This window comes from Boeremia exigua (assembly GCF_020726555.1).
Source record: "Boeremia exigua strain MPI-SDFR-AT-0100 chromosome Unknown C7974scaffold_3, whole genome shotgun sequence".
NCBI classification, from domain to species: Eukaryota; Fungi; Ascomycota; class Dothideomycetes; order Pleosporales; family Didymellaceae; genus Boeremia; species Boeremia exigua.
The window spans coordinates 2,414,144-2,435,807 of record NW_025763520.1 but is presented as its reverse complement, the minus strand read 5'-3'; the positions used below and the strand labels follow the sequence as shown (position 1 = coordinate 2,435,807).

At 49.8% G+C, this 21,664-nt stretch overlaps 9 protein-coding genes and 1 non-coding gene across 10 annotated transcripts; 5 read left to right on the top strand and 5 right to left on the bottom strand.

The window, feature by feature from the left end:
- Nucleotides 1-754: 754 nt before the first annotated feature.
- Nucleotides 755-1,993, bottom strand: C7974DRAFT_135452 (3-oxo-5-alpha-steroid 4-dehydrogenase-like protein). Its single transcript, XM_046135464.1, has 3 exons — nucleotides 1,776-1,993; nucleotides 1,516-1,719; nucleotides 755-1,468 (listed from the first exon to the last, which is right to left on the bottom strand). The coding sequence occupies exons 1-3, from the start codon at nucleotides 1,854-1,856 to the stop codon at nucleotides 884-886; spliced, it is 870 nt and encodes a 289-aa protein (XP_046000638.1). The 5' UTR covers nucleotides 1,857-1,993; the 3' UTR covers nucleotides 755-883.
- A 214-nt stretch (nucleotides 1,994-2,207) lies between these two features.
- C7974DRAFT_t43 lies at nucleotides 2,208-2,292 on the top strand. The gene has a single exon. It is a non-coding gene; the product is annotated as a tRNA-Phe (tRNA).
- A 474-nt stretch (nucleotides 2,293-2,766) lies between these two features.
- Nucleotides 2,767-3,592, bottom strand: C7974DRAFT_373833 (uncharacterized protein; the record flags this gene model as incomplete). The annotated part of the gene is made up of 2 exons (XM_046140125.1): nucleotides 2,767-3,478; nucleotides 3,528-3,592. 2 exons carry the CDS (start codon nucleotides 3,590-3,592, stop codon nucleotides 2,767-2,769), a joined length of 777 nt encoding a protein of 258 aa, XP_046000637.1.
- Nucleotides 3,593-4,410: 818 nt separating this feature from the next.
- On the bottom strand, nucleotides 4,411-5,441 carry C7974DRAFT_135412 (uncharacterized protein). Its single transcript, XM_046135463.1, has 3 exons — nucleotides 5,196-5,441; nucleotides 4,787-5,145; nucleotides 4,411-4,737 (listed from the first exon to the last, which is right to left on the bottom strand). The coding sequence occupies exons 1-3, from the start codon at nucleotides 5,246-5,248 to the stop codon at nucleotides 4,532-4,534; spliced, it is 618 nt and encodes a 205-aa protein (XP_046000636.1). The 5' UTR covers nucleotides 5,249-5,441; the 3' UTR covers nucleotides 4,411-4,531.
- Nucleotides 5,442-6,511: 1,070 nt separating this feature from the next.
- Nucleotides 6,512-9,245, top strand: C7974DRAFT_449731 (uncharacterized protein; the record flags this gene model as incomplete). The annotated part of the gene is made up of 2 exons (XM_046145718.1): nucleotides 6,512-8,561; nucleotides 8,635-9,245. 2 exons carry the CDS (start codon nucleotides 6,512-6,514, stop codon nucleotides 9,078-9,080), a joined length of 2,496 nt encoding a protein of 831 aa, XP_046000635.1. The 3' UTR covers nucleotides 9,081-9,245.
- A 2,303-nt stretch (nucleotides 9,246-11,548) lies between these two features.
- C7974DRAFT_470102 (aryl-alcohol oxidase) lies at nucleotides 11,549-13,779 on the top strand. The gene is made up of 3 exons (XM_046146444.1): nucleotides 11,549-12,268; nucleotides 12,321-12,696; nucleotides 12,779-13,779. The coding sequence occupies exons 1-3, from the start codon at nucleotides 11,655-11,657 to the stop codon at nucleotides 13,502-13,504; spliced, it is 1,716 nt and encodes a 571-aa protein (XP_046000634.1). The 5' UTR covers nucleotides 11,549-11,654; the 3' UTR covers nucleotides 13,505-13,779.
- Nucleotides 13,780-13,782: 3 nt separating this feature from the next.
- C7974DRAFT_388875 (major facilitator superfamily domain-containing protein) lies at nucleotides 13,783-15,805 on the bottom strand. The gene is made up of 4 exons (XM_046141311.1): nucleotides 15,355-15,805; nucleotides 14,980-15,298; nucleotides 14,778-14,918; nucleotides 13,783-14,725 (listed from the first exon to the last, which is right to left on the bottom strand). The coding sequence occupies exons 1-4, from the start codon at nucleotides 15,680-15,682 to the stop codon at nucleotides 13,936-13,938; spliced, it is 1,578 nt and encodes a 525-aa protein (XP_046000633.1). The 5' UTR covers nucleotides 15,683-15,805; the 3' UTR covers nucleotides 13,783-13,935.
- A 423-nt stretch (nucleotides 15,806-16,228) lies between these two features.
- On the top strand, nucleotides 16,229-17,146 carry C7974DRAFT_373828 (S-adenosyl-L-methionine-dependent methyltransferase; the record flags this gene model as incomplete). The annotated part of the gene is made up of 1 exon (XM_046140124.1): nucleotides 16,229-17,146. One exon carries the CDS (start codon nucleotides 16,229-16,231, stop codon nucleotides 17,144-17,146), a length of 918 nt encoding a protein of 305 aa, XP_046000632.1.
- Nucleotides 17,147-18,270: 1,124 nt separating this feature from the next.
- C7974DRAFT_135175 (uncharacterized protein) lies at nucleotides 18,271-19,974 on the top strand. Its single transcript, XM_046135462.1, has 4 exons — nucleotides 18,271-18,937; nucleotides 18,989-19,244; nucleotides 19,304-19,750; nucleotides 19,800-19,974. The coding sequence occupies exons 1-4, from the start codon at nucleotides 18,426-18,428 to the stop codon at nucleotides 19,962-19,964; spliced, it is 1,380 nt and encodes a 459-aa protein (XP_046000631.1). The 5' UTR covers nucleotides 18,271-18,425; the 3' UTR covers nucleotides 19,965-19,974.
- Nucleotides 19,975-20,823: 849 nt separating this feature from the next.
- Nucleotides 20,824-21,428, bottom strand: C7974DRAFT_432131 (uncharacterized protein; the record flags this gene model as incomplete). The annotated part of the gene is made up of 2 exons (XM_046144829.1): nucleotides 20,824-20,874; nucleotides 20,934-21,428. The coding sequence occupies 2 exons, from the start codon at nucleotides 21,426-21,428 to the stop codon at nucleotides 20,824-20,826; spliced, it is 546 nt and encodes a 181-aa protein (XP_046000630.1).
- Nucleotides 21,429-21,664: the final 236 nt, after the last annotated feature.

The window sequence follows — 21,664 nt, the reverse complement described above, 5'->3', positions numbered from 1 at the left end:
GCCAGATTCCAGTGTCGAGAAGCGGGACGCTGCGCCGGATCGCAATTAGCTGCCTCTGTTTCGGGAAGGCCCAAATGCGCTTGTGCCTAGCTGCGCGCTGCTCAGGGAGACGGACACAGCGCAGATGTGGCTGTGTGCAGCGTCGCAGATGTCCCAATTGCACCGTGGAACGCGCAAGCTTGCGGATGCACACCAGATGGCTGCCGCGATGCAGCCGGCGTGATACAAGATGGATGCAGGCGTGTGCAGAGCGCACTTGCAGCATGCTCGCGCCGACTCCACTGCTCGTTCTCACAACACCCCGGTCGTCGATAGCATCGTTTGTTGCGAGCTGCTCTTTTTCGCTGCGTCCGCGCGCGGCTGATTGGCCACTCGGCCACTCTATAATTAATTCTCAAGTCAGAGTTGCCTCCGGACGTTGCAGCCATCGTGTTCTGCGCGCTACTGAGGCTCGAAGAGCAGCCATCCGTATCAACAAGTCTTCGAGCAGCCGACTTTTGGCCACTGCTGCGTCTGCAATGCGCTCATCGGGCCAACATGTTAAGCTTTCCCAGCAATCGCCAGATTCTCAGGATGCCCTGCATACCACCCCGCTTCCAGGCGACCTTGCTTTTAGCCACCCATGAACCGTGCATCAGCATCGCTTATCAGTTGATTATAATCCTGGGTCTACTGCATGACGATTTGCCGCACGAGCAGCAATTACCTGAAACAAACACGCCCTCCGCTATGTCATGCTGAGTGTGCAATGCGCAAACGACCCTGACAATCCCCTTCACGAGCTCCTCACCTGACCAACGGCTGCTAGTGCAGCAGTCAATGATTGCACATGTACTTAGATATTAGTGTACCATACTGCTAGCCTACACCGATCATCTCAAGCCTACACCAGGCCTGGAACAACGGCTTTTCGGTTCCCGACCTTGTCTCTGCCGAATTTCTCCACGTACCAACGCTTGCCCTGCAACGCGCGAGGAAGCATTGTGCTGACCTCGTTGACGAGAAACGTGCGAGCTGGCTGGCAGTTGAGCCCTCCAATCATCCACCAGCCCGCCCACTCGACCCACTCACAGAAGTAGTGTGCATACAAGACATACTTGAACAGCCCGTTCTTAGGGATCATGTACACTTTGTCCACACCCTCGAGTGGCTTGTTGTGCTCCGCTGCGTTCTTGCGTTGTTTCCGATCTGCTGCTCGCCGGATCTCGCGTAGGTCGTCGTCGTGGAACATGTTACCTAGCAGCCCCCAGCACCAGAGCACCAAGCCCAGAAACATCCACCCTGCGCGTCCCTGCCAGCGGTAATCCGCAACGGTCGTTGGCCCGTAACCAGACAGGTAGCCGCCGATTGAAATGGCGTTGGTGAGCTGGAAAGCGAGCATCATGAGGCATACGAGCGGACTCATGGGCGACATGCTTGGGTTGAGGAACAGCGGCGAGAGGACGGCGCGATAGATGTAATGTATGACCTGCCCTTGGTTAGTGGTGCTCTCTCGTGTTTGCGCCGCGGACGTACAAAGCAACCAGCCATTGTCCAGTTACCCCACGGCAGCTCCTCGATGCCCAACTCCTTCGGCAGCGTGAAGAAGATGTACAGCAGGGTTATCGGCCCTGCGGACTCCATTGTCGCCCATCCTATCTTGCCTGGTACGTTCCACCGTGATTCTATGGAGGTCTTGCCCTGAGGGTACCAGTCAATGACCCACTGGACTGCTGTGATCTGCACATATTGTCAGCGCATGTCTGTAATTGCTCTTGTGCATGAACGCGACGTACCAGCGGGAAGAACTGCCAGATGTAGCATATCCACTCCCAGTTCTCACGCGACGGAGGCAACCAGTTCTGCACGATAGCCATAACGATGTTAGCTCGCACACAACAACGATGAAAAGAGCGCGGAAGACGCGTGCTGCGATGGGCTCATGATCAATCAATTATCTGCCATCGTACCGCCGAATGGTGATGTCACGCCGACCTGAGCTATAGCGCCAAGCTTGGACGCGTTTAACGTCTCATGGATCGCGCACTCATCCGGTCTCGCTTTTACCCAACTAGCGCGTCATGTCCCATTTCACACAAACCCACCCCTGCAAGACCCGAACTTCAAGCGATGATTTTGGGAGACTGAACGACTGTGCGAAGGCGAGCACAGATGAATACTCACAATATATACTATACAAATTCCGTCTCCTTCATCAAATCAATCCAGTCGCTTTAGCTCACTTGGGAGAGCGCCAGACTGAAGTTCAGTCATTAAATCTGGAGGTACTGTGTTCGATCCACAGAAGCGACAATAGCTTCGGTGCCCAGCAAGTCTGGGATTCCTCGATTCTTTTTGCTTTTTGTCGCGCCTTAGTCTTCCCTCTAGGTTCGAAAGTTTGGTGTAAAGGGGTTAAGGTTTGGTAGCGAGTTTTGTTTTTGCGCGCAGGCTGCAATCGCTCTTACGTCGGTCACGACATGCAGTCCACAGCTTCTGCACGTGGCTCGTTTGCGTGTATGACACCCTTGGATATTTTTGTGGACACTACAGTCAGTTGCTGGGCGAGACATGAATGACATGCTTCATTGCTTCCCAAACTTCCAAACCCATGTGTACTGCACTTAGCTATTGGGCCCTATCCTTGGGAGAAGGCATCTCCTTTGCCTTTTCTCAGATCTCTTCTCTTGACCTGCAGCTGCCAAATTCGGTAAAATTGTGCAAGTTTATCCAAGAGCCTCCATTCAATCCGACATCAAATCACTCTCTTTGCCGTGTCTGCTACTTTTCTCATTCACGCAAGGCCTTCTCCCGAGCCCTCTTCTCCTTCTCACAGATCCTCCTCTCCTTCTCGCAAGCAATTCTCTCTCCTTCGGTGGGGTGATCGTGGTAGTCGCAGAGCTCGAGGTCATCGTCGATTTGCATGGTACCACTGCAGGTGATGCGAACATATCGTTCCCACACCGCCTGCAAGAACTCGACGCATGTATACCTATCGTATTGCACGTCATGCGGGTTGTCGAAGCGGCATTGGAGATCAACCAGAAGTCGACACATGGAACCCGTCTCCTTGAGGTTGTTGAAAGCGTGTGCAATGGCTTCTCCCCCCGCCAAGTCTCCACCCAGGTCACTGGTCAGATGGAAGAGTAGATCAATAATATCTCTGCAAAGGCCTGCGACATCGTACTCGACCGCAAAAACGTAAAGTTTCGTGAACGGGTAAAATTCGGCATCTCCGCTGTAGTGACTGTAGAATGTGTCTACGACAGCCTTGTCGTCATTTCCGTCCTTCCTGGGCAACTGTTGGTAATACAGCCAATGCACGAAAACCTCGAACGTATCTGGATCCACGTCTTGGACGTCCAACTCCTCGTTCTCCGGATCTTTGAACTTCTTGGACAGAGCTGTACGGAAGAGACCAGAGTGGTAGATGAGAGCGGATTCGTGCACGACAAAGCGCTGAACGCCGACGAGTAGAGTAACGACAACCGAATCAGGTGCACTACACGTTTGCGTTAGATTCTCCAGTATCTGACTGCATGTCGACTTACGAGATACGCGGACGAGGAAGTAGAGCCTCGTAAGCAGTACCAGAGCTGTTTGAGATTGAAGACATGGCTTTGGAGGTTGTGCTGTGTCAGATTGATGAGGTAGAGCTGGAGAAGAGGAGTGATGGATGGACGGAGGGATCTTCCGTGAGATTTTATGAGAGGCGACAGCACTGGAAACCGCCCTAGTGCTGTTGTAAAGGTGAGAGAAGGTGGTTAGGGTAAAGCTGCCTTTACCACTGGCTCAAACATCCGCACTGATCCCATGTTAATGTAAAAGAGAAGGTGGTCATTGAACTCGCAACTGACACATGTGAGCAAGCTGTGTTCTCAGAGTGTCAGAAGTGTATGACAGCCTTGCCAGTCACTTGAGCAACTTTTGTATCAAACGATAGATGAGAGGATGATCTACCTGATCCATACGGTTTGATGCTATCTATGTAGGCATCAGAAACAAGCATCTTGTAGTGGTTGATAACACGTCAGATACAAATCAGACTGGCACGAGATGATTGCTAACGGGAACCAGGAGAAACACTCTGCTGGGAGGTGATGGCTTTGATATATATTTGCTATAGTCGGCCACGCGGGAGAATCTGTCGTGCCCAAGTCAATCCCGATCAATGGATTACTGGATTCTTGATCTCACATACCTGCAGACGACTTTGAAAATGCACCTCGTGAGAAGCTGGCTCTCTTACTCCGAGGACTATCTGTGATCTCTGAGCGAATCACCGTGACGTCAGCCGCGACAAGGACCACCATCAAATTTGAAGTACGAGGCGTCTAGGACTGACTGCTGGTAGCACACCACCGGGAAATTGCATGCTTCCGAACGCGCGTATTGCCACCACCTAAACCAGGGATATTCCAACTGCAAAATGATACAAACAGTCTGCGTGATCGCCCAATTCTGCTGATATCCAACCCACTTCGATCCTTCCTCAACGGTACCCTTCCAAGGTCCCTACTCTCCAACCCTGCCTGCTTCGAAAGTTTCATCGCTCTCAAGCACCAGCCGCCAATCTCCAACACACATTCACTAATGCACTAGTCGCACTAAGGTGCGCCAGTGTTCTGGGCAGAGCTATGTTGCTTAGATACGACGGATAATGCACAAGCAGCTTCGCCATGACATGGAAGCCAAGCAAATTCACAATCTGCGCGTCGTTAGGCGCAAGAATCTGCGCCAGGGCCGCAGCGAGTGCAAAGGCTGTCAAATCGTAAGCCATTTTGTGTAGCGCTCTGGGCATAAGACGTACCAGGGAAGTTTTCCATCAGAGCGTAGTGCGCACTCCTCAGTCTCAACGGCAGACCGTCCAGGACATGAACATGCTTCCTGGGATGGTCGTTGTCGAACCCCTCGTCACGCCCCATAGCCTGGCCCGCTGCCGAAGCGGCACCGGATGCGCCGAAGGTCCAGAACAGATACAAAGCCGAAAGAGCGGGAATCGCACGCCCTGAGGTAATCGATGAGACGCCTACACCGGGCAGAAGCTTGATAATGGCATGAGTCAGGGATTGGCAGATCGAATTCGGCGTCGTGAGGTAAGAGGTCAGAGGGATCAGAGCGAGGTACATGGGTGCTGCTGCTAGTAAAAGTGCGCCTGAAGGGTTGATACTGTGCTCATAATTAGAAACAGGAACTCGAATCTCGTCAGTGATACTTACACGCCATTCTCAGCGGCTACGCGCTTTGCTTGTCTCTTCTTGTCATCTGCCATGATTCTTGTTTCGTCACGTGATGTTTGCTCGGAAGTCAGTAGTAGAAGTCGTTGTGGGAGATCTGAGACAAGTAGGATTGTCTAGAAGTAGTATTAGATATGTAGATAACCGAGGCCGAAGGCATAGCTCTTGATGACGTGTATGGAACGCACTGGTCCTGAAATGGATGAGATATATGGAATTATGTAGGAAAAAGGCGGGGTATTTCTAGTGCTATCTCCGGCTGCTCCCGCACTCACACGTCTACCTGGGCATGCTTGATACCGGTTCTTTAGCTACTCAAATATGTGAATAGCGCAGGGCTGAGTTAATGCCTCCTCTATCTCCTTCGTGTTTAGTTGGTGTTGACTGACGATTGCCTTGAGCAGAGCTGCGACCACAACACGAGTGCACGAAGTCCTGTTGTACCATTAGCTGTTGCTTTTGAGACATATAGGTATGAGGCCCAGAGAGGTCCGGCTCTGATCAGTTCTCGTTGATCTTGATCCCCCGTTATAAATGTGTTCGTGCTTAATCAGCCAGATTGCCGATGGGTCGACCTTGAATCATCAAGCAGCACCATGTGCAATGGTGACCAGAGCATCTGCACCTCGCGACTTCAACGAGAGGCATATAGTGTAGTCTAAAGAGGCCAGTAAGACGTTTGTGGTAAGAGCTATTTTTGGCATGTTGTGTCAAATCAGTCACCTGCATTGGTGGTCTGCTTGTGCGAAGTCTGCGGTCGCTTGAAACTAGCAAAGAGGCGGATAGCCTTGCAAGTTCTCGCCCCTTGTTTCGACAGTCAGTCTCAGTCGATTCGCAATACATACATGGAGCACGTGAGGTCAAAGGAGGAAACGGTAGTTGGAGGATGGAAATGGAGGCGTTCGTGCCGAGCAGCGAGATCGACCAATCAAGGGCCCCACGTGGCAGCTCTACCACCTGTCTCAGCAATTCGAAGCGACTATCCTCCAGACCATCCACTCACCACGGCAGCAATTGGGAATGGACCAATGCGTTCGTGTTTATCTCCGTTTTTGCTGTCGGTCAGCCCTTGATGGAAGCTCATCCCTGTGCCGCCCAGCTGGCCCACGTTCTGAACGACTGTAGCCATGCAGCTAGCCAGTGACCCAATATGGTCTCACAGCCGCATTGTGGCTGTCAGAAATGACAGTCAATGATAGCTAGTTCGCAGCTTACACCCCGCTCCATCTCTCTCCAGCCTGATATACCCATCCTCGACACCCGTGGTCCCGGACAGCGTGGTTCACGCGACACTCAACATGCAGCAAGGAACCTTGACCCAGAATTCGGAAGGTCCCTTTGCAGATGGGCTAGGCGAATTCGCTACGTTGTACGGGGAGTTACAATGGGACCACAGACGACCCTCGAAGCTCGCCACAACGACTGTTCAGGAGCTGGACGCCGCTCCACCATCACCTCCATCAAATGATCGACCCACAACAGCGTCAAGATTCGCAAACGCATCTTACGACTTAGCTGCGCATGTACCACAGTACAAGAAACATGCGGAAGGCCTGCAGCTCGCGGAGAAGGCGCCTCCTCGAGGCTCTTCGCTAGGATACTCAACAGACTTGATTCTCGACGAGCGTTTTCCAAGGCCACCTATGGGACATTCAGCATCGTCACCTAGCACATTATTGATTCCGCTTTCCCCGGAAAGTCATGCGAGTCAGAATGTCTCACAACATGCGCCCCAGACACCAACACTGTCTCCACACTCGCGTTCAAGTTTTCCGGATGTTCCGTCACCTCTGAGCTTCAACAGGGCTACTACAGTTCCTATGACGCCGCCAATGTCGAATTCAGGTAGCAGCGAAGGCGGCATCCGCGATTCGATGGCCTCGCTTAACCTAGGTGGACTACAGCCTGCACCTCTTCGATTACCAATGAGTGCGGCGAATCTTCCACCCGCGACACTCTCTCGCATGGGTACTGTAAGCAGTACAACGAGTAGCAGCGTTTCTTCAGTACGAATGCGCTCACCATCTGCGTACTCTCCAAGTAGTCCCTTCCCAAGGCCCAGATTTTCGGTAGCTGCTTCCACTACAGGCGCGTACGAGAATGAGGCACCCGACATGACGTCAGACCAAGCTAAAGCCGAGATCGCGCGCCGCATTGAGAAGAGAGATGTCACTTCAAGTAGGAAAGCTTCGGCAAGTTCGTCAATTCTCAAAGGCTTTTCCATGAAAAGATCGAACACAGCAAGTACATCCGGCGGAGGACCTTCTTCAGAGATCTTGAATCAGATTCTGGAAGAGGTTGCCCAGGAAGGCAGTTTGTCTTTAGTGAAAGCCGTAGTAACGATGGGGGCGGATCCAGCAAGCAAAACAAAAAAAGCTAAGCATGAAGCTTTAGCCAAGGCGACAGCGGCAGGGCATACGCGGGTCGTGGACTTTCTGCTTCGCAATGGTGCAAGCTATGGCGAAGTTCGTCTAAAAGTCAGATTTACCCCCACAGATTATGCACTTCTATCAGCTGCCTACAAAAGCTACGCAGAGCTTTCCAGCTGTCTCATTGCATCTCACGGAGCGAATCCTATGACTGAGCAATGGCCACGAGAGATCGAGGAAACGCAACATTACTGGGCAGAAACTCAAGTACGCCTTCCAAAATCGAGTGTTCTGGACGGGATATCGCGTTGGACCAACGTAGATGACGGCATGAGCGTGATGAAGTTTATCATGGGTAGCTCGAGATTTGATCCCACCGCTCTTGTCTGTGGCTTATTCGACAGCAAAAGTGAGCTACAGTCTGCCAGTTATCAACATCGCCCTTGGAGAACCACGTATGAGATCTCGGCGCTCGCTTGCTTTGCGGGCGCCGGCTGGGCTGATACGGTTGAAGATATGCTGGCTTTGAGAGGTGCACCGAAGGACTACGAAAAGGAGGACGATATCCAGCAGCACCAAGAGAAGAAGACCCGCTTTGTGTCACCAATCAATGCAATGACAAAGGAGACGTGGCAGAAGAGACCAGAGGATGCAATCCGCATACTACACTTGCTAATTGAGAGAGGATTTGACTTCAGTCACGCCCAGCGGACACAGAACGATGCTGGGTTGAGAACGCCACTTGGTAGAGCGATTTCCGCAGATGCGGCACAGGCGGTGGAGCTGATCCTCCAGCACAAGCCAACGCTGATCAGAGAAGAGCTATACTTCAGGCGCAACAAGAAAGAGACCAAAGCTTTACCATTTGTTATTGCTCTTGCGTTGGACAGACTGGAGGTCTCCAGAGTTCTGCTTCGATCCGGCGCCCACCCCCGAGATCCTGCTATCGAAGACATGAATATCTTGCAATTCGCAGCAAGTGAAGGCGGACAAGCTGCTACCCCCCATGCTACTTGAGATGCTTCCGATGGCTCCAGAGCTGACGTATGAAGCACTCGACATTGCAATCAAGCGCAACAACAAGAACAACGTGCGCGTACTCCTCGATTTTATCTCTACAGCTGCCACCCGTGGCGAAATCGCCGCTCTGCCACCCGCGTATGACTCGATTTTGCTCTGTACAGATACCGATAAAGATGTCGAAACCAAGTTCAGGTACGCTGAACTCATCGACATGGTTTATCAGTGGGATGCCGGTGGTGCTTTACATCGTCCAAGACTGCCATCAATCCTCAATGCGATTCGAAAAGACAACTATGCTGGAGTCGAGAAGCTCATTCAAGTAGGGATCATAGATGGCAAGTCCCTGGTCCTGAACAGCAGAGCGCGACCTGTTGGTGAGTCCGGTGAGTGGACGGTGCTCGAGTGCTGCGAGACGACGAAACGAACCTCAGATTGGCTTGCTTTGTTGAGATATCATGGTGCACCGCTGTACTAAAAGCCCACTGGTTGATCGGTTTTACTCATTTCGTGAGATGGTGTCTCGGCGTTTACATTTTAGCGTTGTATTGGCAAGATACTGTTACTGTCAAGATCACGATATGCAGTTTCTAAATCCTGCTTGCTCCCTTCTTTTGTTAGATGTCTAATACCAAGTTCCTCAGATATGTGGTTACTATCATGCTTGTGATGAGAGACCCAGCGGAGCCAGATACTGAGTCGATGGATGCCGTACACCAAACCATGGTGACTCTAAGTAAACCAATCTTGCAATGAGCGTTTGAAATAAAGTGGATGAATTCGATGAATTCTTGATCATGAAGATGACCGTCAACTTATACCTCAGCGATGGCTAGTCATGTGACTGTCCAATTGAACAGACTGGTCATCAGCACCGAGCTTTCAATTGCCCACTGGGGCGGCTCAAGACTTCCACTAACAGTCAAATGCTTGAAGGGACTACCTAATTTAAGAAGCCTGCGCCATGTTTCGGCATGGAGCTAGTACACCTTAGACCCGCCGCCCTCTGCATACACCATCATGTACTTATTCGTAATTCCTTGCTATTTATTTGCACTAGATGCATATCGTAAACGTTGTGGACGTCTTTGGAGAATCGGTGATACTGGCAGAACTATCGTCTATGCCCTTTAGGGAGATGAATCGCTCAAAAGGCAAGTGCTCACACTGGCAGCTTTTTTCTTTGATTCACTACTAACAGTTTCAAGTGCCCCAAGGGAGACTCTGTCGAAACTCTCACTGTCAGCTAAAACACAAGACATCGATAAAGTTATGTAAACACTTTACAATCACTAGGGTACAAAATCGTGTAGAAAACATCGAAGAACACCAGAGATTGGTATTAATACCACCGCGTTCCAGTATTTCTTTACGCAGAAGAAAGGCTCTAGAAAATCGTACAAAGTACATAGAACTCAGGTATAATACCCGAAATTGCGGTGTAACAAAACCGATGCAGTGTTTTTTTCACACAGCATAAAGCGCTCTTGTGGTAAAATAACTCTGCATTGGTACCGTAGTGAATCACAAAGCGCACACAGCAATCTCTGTAACTGTTGTGTTATTATTCCAAAGCCAGGACGCAACTTGATCATGGCTGACGCAAAATCGAATGTCGTCAAGTGTTTCACAGCTTTGCTTACAACCGAGTTATCTGCTGCATCTTTACGCAAACACTCTCCGGATCCACGAGCAGAGCTTCGATATTCTCCGTCAGACGGATCGCGAATGAGCACGGTTCAATAACATACACAGGATTTGCTTTTTGACTCCTGAAACATGCTATGGAACTCTATTTCCGTTCCTATGTGAATCTCGCAGGTTTTACTCATGGGAAAGGTGTCATTCCAGACCAATTGCGATGAACTGATCTATTTCACGTACACCAAGGACGTTGCAAACTTCGAATTCGACCTAAATAAGCGGAACGAACTTTCTCAAATACACAGTGGCCAGTAATTGGTCAAGCAGATCGCCACTGGCAAGAATAATGCTGCCGTTGTGCAACTCACAAAACTGATCGACAGTGTAAGCAGGCGACAATTAGTTCATCGTGACGCATTCGATCGTATAGACAGTGCATTTCTAGGCAGCAACAAGAGCTGAATATTGGACTATTATCCTTTTGGTGAAGTTTGCAAGTCCAGAAGCTGCTACTGTGCACAGTCCTGCTAGGTGACATCCTGTTACATCTCCTGTTGGAAGGTGCTGCCATGAGAACTCAACGCGGCACGGCACGGGGCATGGGAAAGTCTTCCAGCTGATCTTCACACTGGAAGCCTTGAAACGATTTGCTCGAAGGATGCTCGTACGACACGGCAAACGTCTGTCAACACTTACTTGGCAAAACGAAATCATGCGCGGTGGATTGTAGACGGAAAGGATCTGAGGGCCAGCATTCATCTTACGTAAATTCTGCAGGTCTTTTCTCGCGATCTGATCTAACATTGATTCGTACACCCGTAATAGAGTGTGCAAGTATCGTTGTAGGACCTCGCTGCGCAAGTCGGTACGAGAACGAATAGAATGCGACGATGATCTACAGTCCACCACCCTCTTATGCAGGATCTTGGCTTGGCAAGTAAGATGAATCTGTTCCAGGTGTGTCACGATTGTTTCGTTGGCTCATTTGTTCAGATCTCGTCATTCAGTGACCCACTACTTGTCAGCTCGCACCCCACGCGTGGTCGGCCTCGCCGCGTTCATTCAGGCAAAAGGTGCGGACCGGACCGCATGCAGCCACACGAAGAGCGCCACATGCAGTAGCTATCACATTCGTGCGCCTGCATTAATGGCACGAACGACCACTTCCCCAGACTGACTACAATATGTAAGCGATTCCACCTTGGCATAGAAGAGACGGAATATTTCCGCATTCCAGGTTTCGTGCCAGTACCGAAGGCAAATGCTGCAACGTCTGGTATGGTGCCCTTAGAATTACTAGATGAGACATGAGGAAGCAATGACGGGTTATAAATATGCAAACATTCCAGTACTCTTTCTATAGAATTTAAGAGACATTCCAAAGTCTCCACACAAGTCTGTGCCCAACATGACTGTAAATGGTCAGCCTCTCTCCGATGGACAGATCCCTAAGGATACTACCGTCCCTCTTGTATTGCCACCAAATACCACCGCTGCGACGTTCAGTATCTTCATTGGTCGTCTTACAGAAGTTGTAACCGCAGAGAACCTTACGATCGTCACCGATGAAGAACAGCTTCTGAAAGATGACTATATGGACCGATCCAAGTTTCATGACATGTTCCACATTGTGGAAAAGGATGCGTTCATCTCCAGTGCTGTGGTTGCCCCTCGTAGTGTCCCTGAGGTACAGGCCATCATGCGGCTGGCCAACGAGTTTGAGATCCCTGTTTGGCCATTCTCTATGGGTCGCAACATTGGCTATGGTGGTTCAGCACCTAGAGTAGCTGGAAGCATTGGCATTGACATGGGCAAAAACTTGAACAAGGTGATCGAGTTGAATGCAGATCTCGCCTATGCGCTCGTTGAGCCTGGTGTATCGTTCTTTGATCTTCACGAGTACATTGATCAGAGGGGTCTCCGAGAAAAGGTGTGGGCGGATGTGCCTGACCTTGGAGGCGGCTCTATCATTGGAAATACGCTGGAACGAGGCATCGGATACACTCCCTACGGGGACCACTGGTAAGATCAGCTACCTGAGCGTCTTGATAAACTTTCTCTAACGATAGAATAGGATGATGCACTGTGGTCTTGAAGTCGTTCTACCCGATGGATCTCTTATCAGGACCGGAATGGGAGCCCTTCCAAATCCACGAGCCGACAAGACCAAACCACCACATGAACAGGAGCCAAACGAGAGTTGGCAATTGTTCAACTATGGGTTCGGCTCATACAACGATGGTATCTTCACCCAGTCGTCATTGGGAATCGTGGTCAAGATGGGCGTTTGGCTGATGCCGAACCCTGGAGGCTACCAGGCTTATATGATCACCTTTCCAAGGGATGACGATCTGAAACAGATCGTCGAGATTTTACGTCCACTCAGGATAGCTATGGTCATACAGAATCCACCCAAGCTAGACAACATTCTTGTCAGTGCTGCACTCATGGTACGTTTATTGCGATTCCATGCCTCTCTTGGCAAGGGCTTTTCATGTCTCTCTCAAAATGTAACATGTTGACGTGGAGTAGGGTAACCGAAGGGCCTTCAGTGACTCTCCAAATCCTCTGACAGATGAGGAGCTGGACCAGATAGCGGAAAAGCTCAATCTCGGCCGGTGGAACTTCTACGGTGCGATGTACGGTCCCCCAGAGGTTCGAGATGCATTTTGGTCTGTCATCAAGTCCTCCTTCAGCAAAGTCAAGGGTGCCAAGTTCTTCTTCCCAGAAGATCATCCAGACGATGTTGCGTTGCAGACTCGAAAAAACACCTTCCAAGGGATCCCGTCCATCACTGAGCTCAACTGGGTGAGCTGGCTTCCAAATGGGAGCCATTTGTTCTTTGCGCCCATCGCTAAAGCTACGGGCGAGGATGCAGAGGCCCAGTATGCGTTGACACGTAAGTTGAGTGAGGAACATGGGTTTGACTTCATTGGGGCGTTCCTTGTCGGTGTACGCGAGATCCATCACATTGTGTGCATCGTTTTCGATCGCAAAGATCCGGAATCGAGGCAGCGTGCGCATAAATTGATCAAAGTTTTGATCAAGGAGGCGGCAGAGAGGGGGTGGGGCGAGTATCGCGCCCATCTTGCTCTGATGGATCAGATTGCCGGAACCTACAACTTTAACGACAACGCACAGATGAAACTGAACGAGAAAATCAAGAATGCTTTGGATCCCAAGGGAGTATTATCGCCAGGAAAGAACGGTGTATGGCCTGCGCGTTATGAGAAAGAGCAGTGGAGCCTAGATAACTAGGTACGAAGTAGAATCTTGCGTGTTCAGCAACTGGAAGGCGTGACCCGTAGATATGTATATAATTACGTTGATCAAACTCGACCCAAGATTTAGTCACGTCACATGAACTCTTGAACTGGGGCATAGTTACTGGATCCTTAGTAGCTGTAGCTATAGGCTTTTGATATCACTGTCACGATTTACTCCAAATCCGCCCATGCAGAGTGCTTATATGACACATCTGCGCCCACGCAGTCGAGAAGTTGCTGAAATAGATCACAATCTGAAATTCAATCATCGGTATTGATTCTGTTCCAGAAACCCTTTCATTAAATATGTTCATATTGTATCAGAGCGCATCCGATCCTACGATCAGCCACAAGCCTCCAGGTACAACATATACAACACTGCCACCAGTGTAACAAACCAGAATTTGAAGCTACGCCTCCATCTCAAGAACTCGTGGCTTTTCTGTGCCTCGCTGCGCCTTCTTCGTCATCACCCCAGCCCTCTCGAGTGTCCTTCGGAATCCGAATGAAGAAAGCAACCATCAAGAAAGCGGCAACCGCTAACCCGACTCCAAGATAGGCAGCGGAATGGTAGCCACGAAGTAAGTCTCTGCCATCATCAAAGGTATGAACCTCGACCGTGCCTGCAATTCCTAGGCCTGTACTCATTCCATAACCGAGTAGTGTTCCCACCAAAGACCCAGCAACACCTTGATGTTTCATCGGTACGGTATTGCTTGCAATAATCTGCGCGCTGGTAACAATCAAATCGATTGTGAAACCAGAAAGAAACAAAGCCGGAAAAGCCATAGCCCAATAGGTAATATCAGCGGGAATCGTGGCCAAGAGACAGTTGATGGTAATGACGGCGATACAACCACCACCAATAATGGCTTGTGCTGGAACGCGAGGAACGAGCCATGCCGCCAAGAAAGCAACCATGCTGCCGACGATAGTCAGTGGCAAGTATTGAACTCCAACTCTGATCAGGCTGTCGCCACGGATTGTGATCATGTACACATTCATGTACCAGAAGAAAATCCCCAGACTCATGAAAGAAAAAAAGATCGTAAGCATGAGAATGCCAAAGGAAGGTGCTTTCCAAATATTGAACGGTAGTATCGGCTCCTTAGCAACCTTGATTTCCCAATAGGCAAATGCTGCAAAGTGGATGATTGCGATGATTAGGAGGGCGATCTCATAGGGGCTGTCCCACCCAACCAGCGGAGCTTGACTACATGCATGGTCAACTATGATCCAATGTGAGGATGGGGGTGGGGTCTTACTTCCACACAAAGTTAAATAAGATCAAACCTCCAACTCCAAGGTAGGCTCCAACCCAGTCAATCTTTCCGTTTGGATCGACAGGCTCATCCTGTGGGCTCAGAAAGATCGCAGTTCCGTATACAGTCAAGCCTAACATGCCACTATGGAAATGAGCATTGACCATTGCATGCAAACTACCTAAGAAAGGCTTGGGGCACTTACAGCATGAAGAACATCCACTTGAAATGTGTTAGCTGAACAATGACAGCGGAGACGAGCGAGCCCCCGGCTGCGCCCACAGGGGCCATGGAGCCGAAGAGAGCTAGAGCAAGATTACGCTTTTTGCCTGGGGGGAAGGTGATGCCCAGCAAAGCGACGATGTTGGGTATCATCAAACCACCTCCTATTCCGCAGAGACCTCGCATGAAACAAACCGCGATCAGGTTGTCCGAGAAGCCGCCACCCAAGGCCCATATCGTCCACCACATGCAACCGAAAGAGAACATCTTCTTGTGACCCAGGACGGCTCCTAGGCGTCCACCTTTACGATCTGTTAGTATGATAGTTCGAATGGCTGGCGATCTGCTGAGTACTCACCAATGAGCACAAAAGCGCCTTGGGTCAGCGGGTATGAGGCCACTATCCAGACTGACTGGATGTGAGTTGCTCCTACTGCCTCACCAATTGCCAGTCCGGAATTGATGCCGGCCCCAAGGGGAATCATCTGAACAAGCTGTGTCAGGGTTATGAAGAACATGAACAGGTTCTCTCGAGTATTGGTGAGTGGTCCATGGTCGGGTGGCATATCGGCTGTCCCTGATACTGTGATTTGGTCATTCGCGCCATCGGTGGAGTTCGCAGTCGAGTTCATTTTGGACTCTGATGGCGGTACGCTTCTCTCTACATCTACTGGGTCGTTGGTCATGTCGAACGATGAGCCAAAGTAGGTACCAATGGAAATGTGATGGGGTTTAGTGCTGAGTGGGGGTTTGGATGTAGGTCACTTTGAGCAGGTACCTGTGGAGACGGAATTCAGGCCACACGGCTGACATGCAAGGGATCAGGAAACATCGAAGGCTGACAAACGAGGTGAGAGACTTGGATAGTGCGGAACGAAGCCCGCGTCTTGGCAGTGCTGCTTGATCAGCCACCCAGCGGCAACTAGTGGTCCGGTCCGCCTGCCAGTCATCCGCTAGTGCTGCCGGAAGCCACGCCCGATGCGTATGCTGCATATTTCACGTCGTACTGACTGTAACCCGTGAGAAAGCGGAATTGGACCAGCCACCTAGCCTGAAACCTTCCGGAGGTCAGCTGTAGATTAGGTATCTATATAGTTGTGAAAGAGAGTGGGCACACATACATCCCTTACTCTCCAATTTCTTTTTAAACAAATTCTCTGTTCTACTCGCATAATTGGTTGCCTAACTTTGGTTCCTAAACATGTCTGCTCAGGTAGAAAACCGCCAATATCATGCCACAGATTCGTCATATGTACTGCCAAATGAGTATGCTCATCCCGCTCGGGTCACCCGATATAACTGTTGACGAGAACAGCACCATCGAACACAATCGCCTTGATGCTCAAGCTGCAGCAATCGTGGAGATGATTGGAGGCGTGCCTTTCCAAGCCGTACTCCAGCATATGCCTACTGTTAGTAAGGCAGCAGATATCGGCTGTGGCACCGGAATTGCGACTCTCCAGCTTGCGTCTCTCTTCCCCAAAGCAAGCATACAGGGCCTGGACATCTCGCCAGTCCCTGAGACAACAAAACAAATCACCCCTACCAACGTTACTTGGTTCGTTGGCAACATTCTCGATCCTGAGTTTGTCAAGACGGCCAGTGATACCGGCGATCAAGGCTTTCGAGGGCTGGACTATGCATTTGGCCGAATGCTGTTCCTGGGTATCAACGATTGGCCGAGCTATTTCTCCACAGCTCTCCAGTTGATGAATCCTGGTGCCGTTCTTGAACACCAAGACCTCGATTGGAAGTTTTACCGCGTTGGGTCTTCGCAATGTCTGAGTGATGAATGGGAGTGGCATCAGAGAGTCATGAAAGCGAACGCCAAATCTGGGCTGTCAAATTATGCTGGCTCTGGCGCCGAACAACATATGCGCGATGCTGGGTTTGAGATTATATCCGTTCGACAGTTCGAGTTCTCATTCGTGCCATCCAGCACAACCCCCAACAGTCAGGCCATGGGTAGATATGTGCAGGCAAGGCTGATGCCCAATTACCCAGAACTCCTCCGTAAGATGCTGGGAACGCAAGGAGTTTCTGAGACTGAGCTAGCTAGGTTGACCAAGGACTGTCTGCGAGATCTTAAATCCGAACATGGCCTGCATCAGAAGTACACAGTCACTCTAAGTAGAAAGCCCCTAAACTAGGCCATAGCAAGTTCCGCGGCGAATGCAGTGTTTTTTGGTCTGGTCAGGCTCACACTATAGAAGCCATGCTTGACTGAAGAGTCTTTAATCTCGCGTACAATTCCGGTGACACAATGCATGCGACCGCGATTGTTTTTCAGCAGGGCTTCCGAAGTTGGCTCGGCCCTGGCTGTACTTGCGTGCGAGCAAGGAGGGCTTACGACATGTTTCGCGCCATTCATCCGTCTCATTGAAGCCTGGCCATCATGCCATACGACTACTACATTATGTGATGCAGCACAAATCAACAGAGTGGATACTGCATTGAAGCTTTGGCCATGTTCAGCTGTTGTCAGACTCACACAATGCACTCGTATTAATGGCTCATTTACCTAGTCTAGATAATTCAAGCGAGCTGTTTGACCCACACTACGCACCAGCCAGGCCTTATATTCCTAGACGTTTTCGTCGAACTGTTCGCCGATCTGGGTCTCACACAAGGCAAAATCTGCTCATCATCACTGCGTTTGCCTTCTCCCCACCCGTGTTCGCCGAGTACCAGACCTTCCTAATCTATCATCCTCGCTTCGTTTGGCCCGATGCAAACATTCCGTACATCGACTCGGTAAACTTCCATTTGAGGCCCACTTTCGGTGACAGTGATTACTTCGCGGCTCCACTCATGTAAGGCCTGCAGCAGGTGTAATACTTTAGCTTGCAAGTAGACAAAGCCACTGACGCATATTTCAAGACTCAACGCAGTCTCTCGCATCAGAACTTGAGGGACAGGTATGTCGCTCTGGTTGAGCGCAGCTCCTTCGTGATCCCACCTTCCAAACTGGAAACACTAATTGTGAAGTGACAGCCGGTGCCGCCTTGGTAGGAGTCAGGGATTTCTTGATGCACATATCCTTCACCATCTCTTACAGGCTTCAATAGGGTCTGTAAGGATGTGTGAACGTGGATGACCTGAGCTAAGTGTGCTAGCATGGCTACTTAAGTGCCTAGTTGACTGCTATTGGAGGGGAATGTGTCCACTTCAACAAGTGTATACTTGCTGGGTGATCTGTTGGGCGTCCGCAGGATGAATTGGTAGGGGTACGCGGGGTGAATTGACGGGCATTTACAGGGCGAATCGGTGGGTGTCTACAGATTGGACTGATGAGCGTCTGCAGGGGTTACGTGGTCTCGTTGAAGCGGCTGGAGCTGCCTATATCAATAGGCTACTTTCGAATTTCCCATCCATCAGCCAAACTAGCATCTTTACTAAGATCTCTCAACGAGGCGGGCAAAATTCAACATGTCTTCGTCTATCGTCGCTTCTTTACAATTTGTGCTATTATTCTTGGCTGTATGCACTTATGTCGTTTACCTGATACTGCAAAGGCCACAACCGAGATCACCAACCCAAGAACTTGGTGCCCGACTTGGACGAGACAGATCTGAAGATCCGAAAATTCAAAACGAGGCTTCATTTGCTTTGTCCAAACTGGTGCACTACGATGGTGCAGGAACATGGCCACCCAGAACAGACCATATCAACTGGCCTCCAGCACTAATTCCTTACCGGAACACCTACTTCGAAATGGTTCCTCTTCTTTCCTCGGCTGCAGCATCATTGGATGATGACACAAACATCAGAATTCGCAATGACTTCCGTATCAAGATGCGTACGTTGCTAAAACAGAGCATCAACATTCAAGAAGTGGAGCGAATCATGGTCGCAGCTGAGATGGCGAGTCCACAAAGTCTTTCACGGAGTGCATATAATGGATTTTACAATTGTGTCGCAGTGTGCCGTCACATGTACAGGTATGTCACTCCTACCTATTAATTTCATCCAACTGACTCGCTCTTCTCCAGATGGGCAACCATACCCGTGGTAAAAGTCGCGCAGGCTGAGACAGTCATTGAGTTTCCTCCTGAACTAGATGCACCTTGGTCGTACCTACAGCGAAGCTTCGGTGTTACCGCTATGAGTGGAAACAATACTTCTAACGTCCTTCTGAACTTTGATGAGCGAGGGGAGAGAGTGTTCAGAATCAACGTGCGGATGTCCAAGTTGATCCAATCTTCAGAGGAGGCTTTCTTTCAGATGTTCTACGACGTCGAACTTGCTGTGAGTTACACTGGACGTTATTATCGTACTTGAGCGTGGCTCGTGCTGATTCAACACAGGCTACCCCGATCTACTACGATATGATAAACGCTATCACATCTTTCGAAAGCAAAGACAACACCAGTTGTTTACGTTACCTTGAAAACATCAACTCCAACATCCGCAATGTGTTCCAGGTGTTCTATGACAACCTCAACGAATCCAAAGTGTCGCAATCTGTGTGGCTTAGCTACGTACAAGGGTTTCAAGGATGGGGTGTGGGCAAGATTGTCGATGGGAAGTTCATAAAATACGATGGCCTGTCCGGTAATCATGTTCTGATCTTCCAGGCGTTGGACGCATTCCTTGGCCTTGATCGTTATCTTACAGACGAGGATATGGTGCGTTACATCCCAGTGAACCAAAGGAACCTTTGTCTGGCACTCAAGAAGAATTGTCTACGCTCAAAGATACAAGGGAACCAAGCACTTGAAAACATCTTCGCAGAAATTGTGAAGAAGCTGAAGGTAATGCATGGTCTAGATTAGTGTGTGCAAGCACTGCTGACGAACCCAGGTCTTTCGAACTGCACATCGAACAAGAGTGATGTCTTATTTGAAACAGCCAGCTCCGGAGCGATCTCAAATGACTGCAGGGAAGTCAGTCCTTGAGGGGACCCAGGCGCAAGGTTTACAGCGATTGGATGACTTCATGGCGAAAAGGTTGAAGCAAACTGTCTAGAACAGTTCGATAGACTGGTGTTAATTGTGTAGAGAAGTGTACATGGGTAAAACTACGGAAGGACCCTGTAACGTAACCTGAATAGGCATGTTGATTAGAACATAGAGCTTTGTCTTGCATTGTTCCGGATGGCTGATTGCCTTGGATTGACAAAAATATATCTCTACATATATTCTACCTACTGTCACTGTCACTAACTGTAATACTATGGAGTTGATAAGATGAAACCTGAGATGTCTCCATATCCCATTACCTGAGAGTGGAAAACGAAATGGTTAGACTACTAAAGCTGAATGAATTCTTTTCAAGGTCAGACTGACGTCACAAAGTTTGGATAGGTCCTTAGACTGTCGTAGTGGCATATTTCGTGCTGACCGAAAAAAAAGTCGCTCCAAGAAGGCTAGAGTCAGCTTTCACCTCAACCATATCGTCAGTGATCATAGTTTCGGACTATCGTCCCGAAAGAGAAGCAGCAAAGTCATTCAAGAACAAAACGACAGTCATAACATAGTACCAAGGGAACCATATCTCAATACACACGTCCTTCTTTAACTACATCATTTCTTGCGTCGACGAGAGGCTCGATGAATCATGAAGCGCAAGCATCTGAAGCCGGCATTGTAGTACGTGAGTGCAGCCGACATTGATGTTCTCGAAGTTGAATTCTAGGGTGAGACTATCAAACTTTGGACTTGCAGCGACGAGCACCCCAACCAGGGGTAGGACATCGGGAAGCGCTGTTTACTTGGGCCATCATCATCGGGATCCTCGAAGCGCGAGAATTGTGCAGCGTGACTAGCTGCTGTGAGCACCCTGTCGCGAACTGGATGTCTTGACCAATTTCGTTAATCATTGTTACTTAATATGTGGTCCCGTTCACAAAAGTTGTATTCGTCCATTCGTTACCAAGCTAGCGATGGACATGTCAACTTTAGACGATCGACAGTATTATCGGTCGGAGTCACCTACGTTCCAAGCATCGATACGCAGCGTGTATGTGCCATTATCGTATTCCGCAACCCGCTGTAAGAGCCCAACTGCAGTGACGTAGTTCAGCCAGTAGTAGTCCTTGTCACCAGTCTCGAAAATAAGTCGCAGATGCAATTTGCCGTCAGGCTGCCTCGTTCCAGACGTCTGGATGTAAATATTGGCGTTGTCGTCTGTCTGAAGATTGTATCGTGTATCTGCACTGAATAGGCCTGTCTGGGGGTCGGACAAACCCCAGTCGGCCCCAAGATCTAATACCTTGCCATTTAGGCGCGGTCCAGTGAAATTGCCGCCGATGATAGGAATTGCTGTTCGCAGTCCCTTTGAAGTTTGTGTCGTGAAAATTCTCGGCTCGCAATCCACAAACGCGGTGTAAAGGTACTCGAGACTTGGTGTTGTAGGCATAGTTACATTTGTTGTTCTGGCCGTGCTGCCGAAGAGAAGCACGGCGGTTGCTAGAGTGGTGAGATATTGCATGATGAAGGTCAGTCCAATTGCGTGTAGGATTTCTGATGTTGCGCACATGAGCGCTTTATCGTTAGCCAGACCGTTTTGGCCTGCATTAAGTAGGTTCACGTGAGAAGACCCTCGGTATCTGAGGTTACCCCGAGGTGAAAAGAGCCGCAAGGTAATGCCGTCACTTGCAGTGCCCCACTTCCCCGCAGACCAGCCTACTTCTGGTATTAATCTTCATCAAGCTACCCACCTGCATA

Bases quoted from the DNA above. Each gene is read 5' to 3' on its own strand.
- C7974DRAFT_388875 (XM_046141311.1), bottom strand. From the start codon at position 15,682: ATGACCAACGACCCAGTAGATGTAGAGAGAAGCGTACCGCCATCAGAG. The intron at 14,919-14,979 runs GTAAGTGCCCCA...TCATTTCCATAG, and splicing joins AAGTGGATGTTCTTCATGCT to TGGCATGTTAGGCTTGACTG. The intron at 14,726-14,777 runs GTAAGACCCCAC...CCATGCATGTAG, and splicing joins TTATTTAACTTTGTGTGGAA to TCAAGCTCCGCTGGTTGGGT.
- C7974DRAFT_135412 (XM_046135463.1), bottom strand. From the start codon at position 5,248: ATGGCAGATGACAAGAAGAGACAAGCAAAGCGCGTAGCCGCTGAGAAT. The intron at 5,146-5,195 runs GTAAGTATCACT...TTATGAGCACAG, and splicing joins GTAGCCGCTGAGAATGGCGT to TATCAACCCTTCAGGCGCAC. The intron at 4,738-4,786 runs GTACGTCTTATG...ACGATTTGACAG, and splicing joins TCTGATGGAAAACTTCCCTG to CCTTTGCACTCGCTGCGGCC.
- C7974DRAFT_135175 (XM_046135462.1), top strand. From the start codon at position 18,426: ATGTCTTCGTCTATCGTCGCTTCTTTACAATTTGTGCTATTATTCTTG. The intron at 18,938-18,988 runs GTATGTCACTCC...GCTCTTCTCCAG, and splicing joins GTGTGCCGTCACATGTACAG to ATGGGCAACCATACCCGTGG. The intron at 19,245-19,303 runs GTGAGTTACACT...GATTCAACACAG, and splicing joins TCTACGACGTCGAACTTGCT to GCTACCCCGATCTACTACGA.
- C7974DRAFT_135452 (XM_046135464.1), bottom strand. From the start codon at position 1,856: ATGGCTATCGTGCAGAACTGGTTGCCTCCGTCGCGTGAGAACTGGGAG. The intron at 1,720-1,775 runs GTACGTCGCGTT...CAATATGTGCAG, and splicing joins TCTGGCAGTTCTTCCCGCTG to ATCACAGCAGTCCAGTGGGT. The intron at 1,469-1,515 runs GTACGTCCGCGG...AACCAAGGGCAG, and splicing joins GGACAATGGCTGGTTGCTTT to GTCATACATTACATCTATCG.
- C7974DRAFT_470102 (XM_046146444.1), top strand. From the start codon at position 11,655: ATGACTGTAAATGGTCAGCCTCTCTCCGATGGACAGATCCCTAAGGAT. The intron at 12,269-12,320 runs GTAAGATCAGCT...ACGATAGAATAG, and splicing joins ACTCCCTACGGGGACCACTG to GATGATGCACTGTGGTCTTG. The intron at 12,697-12,778 runs GTACGTTTATTG...GACGTGGAGTAG, and splicing joins TTGTCAGTGCTGCACTCATG to GGTAACCGAAGGGCCTTCAG.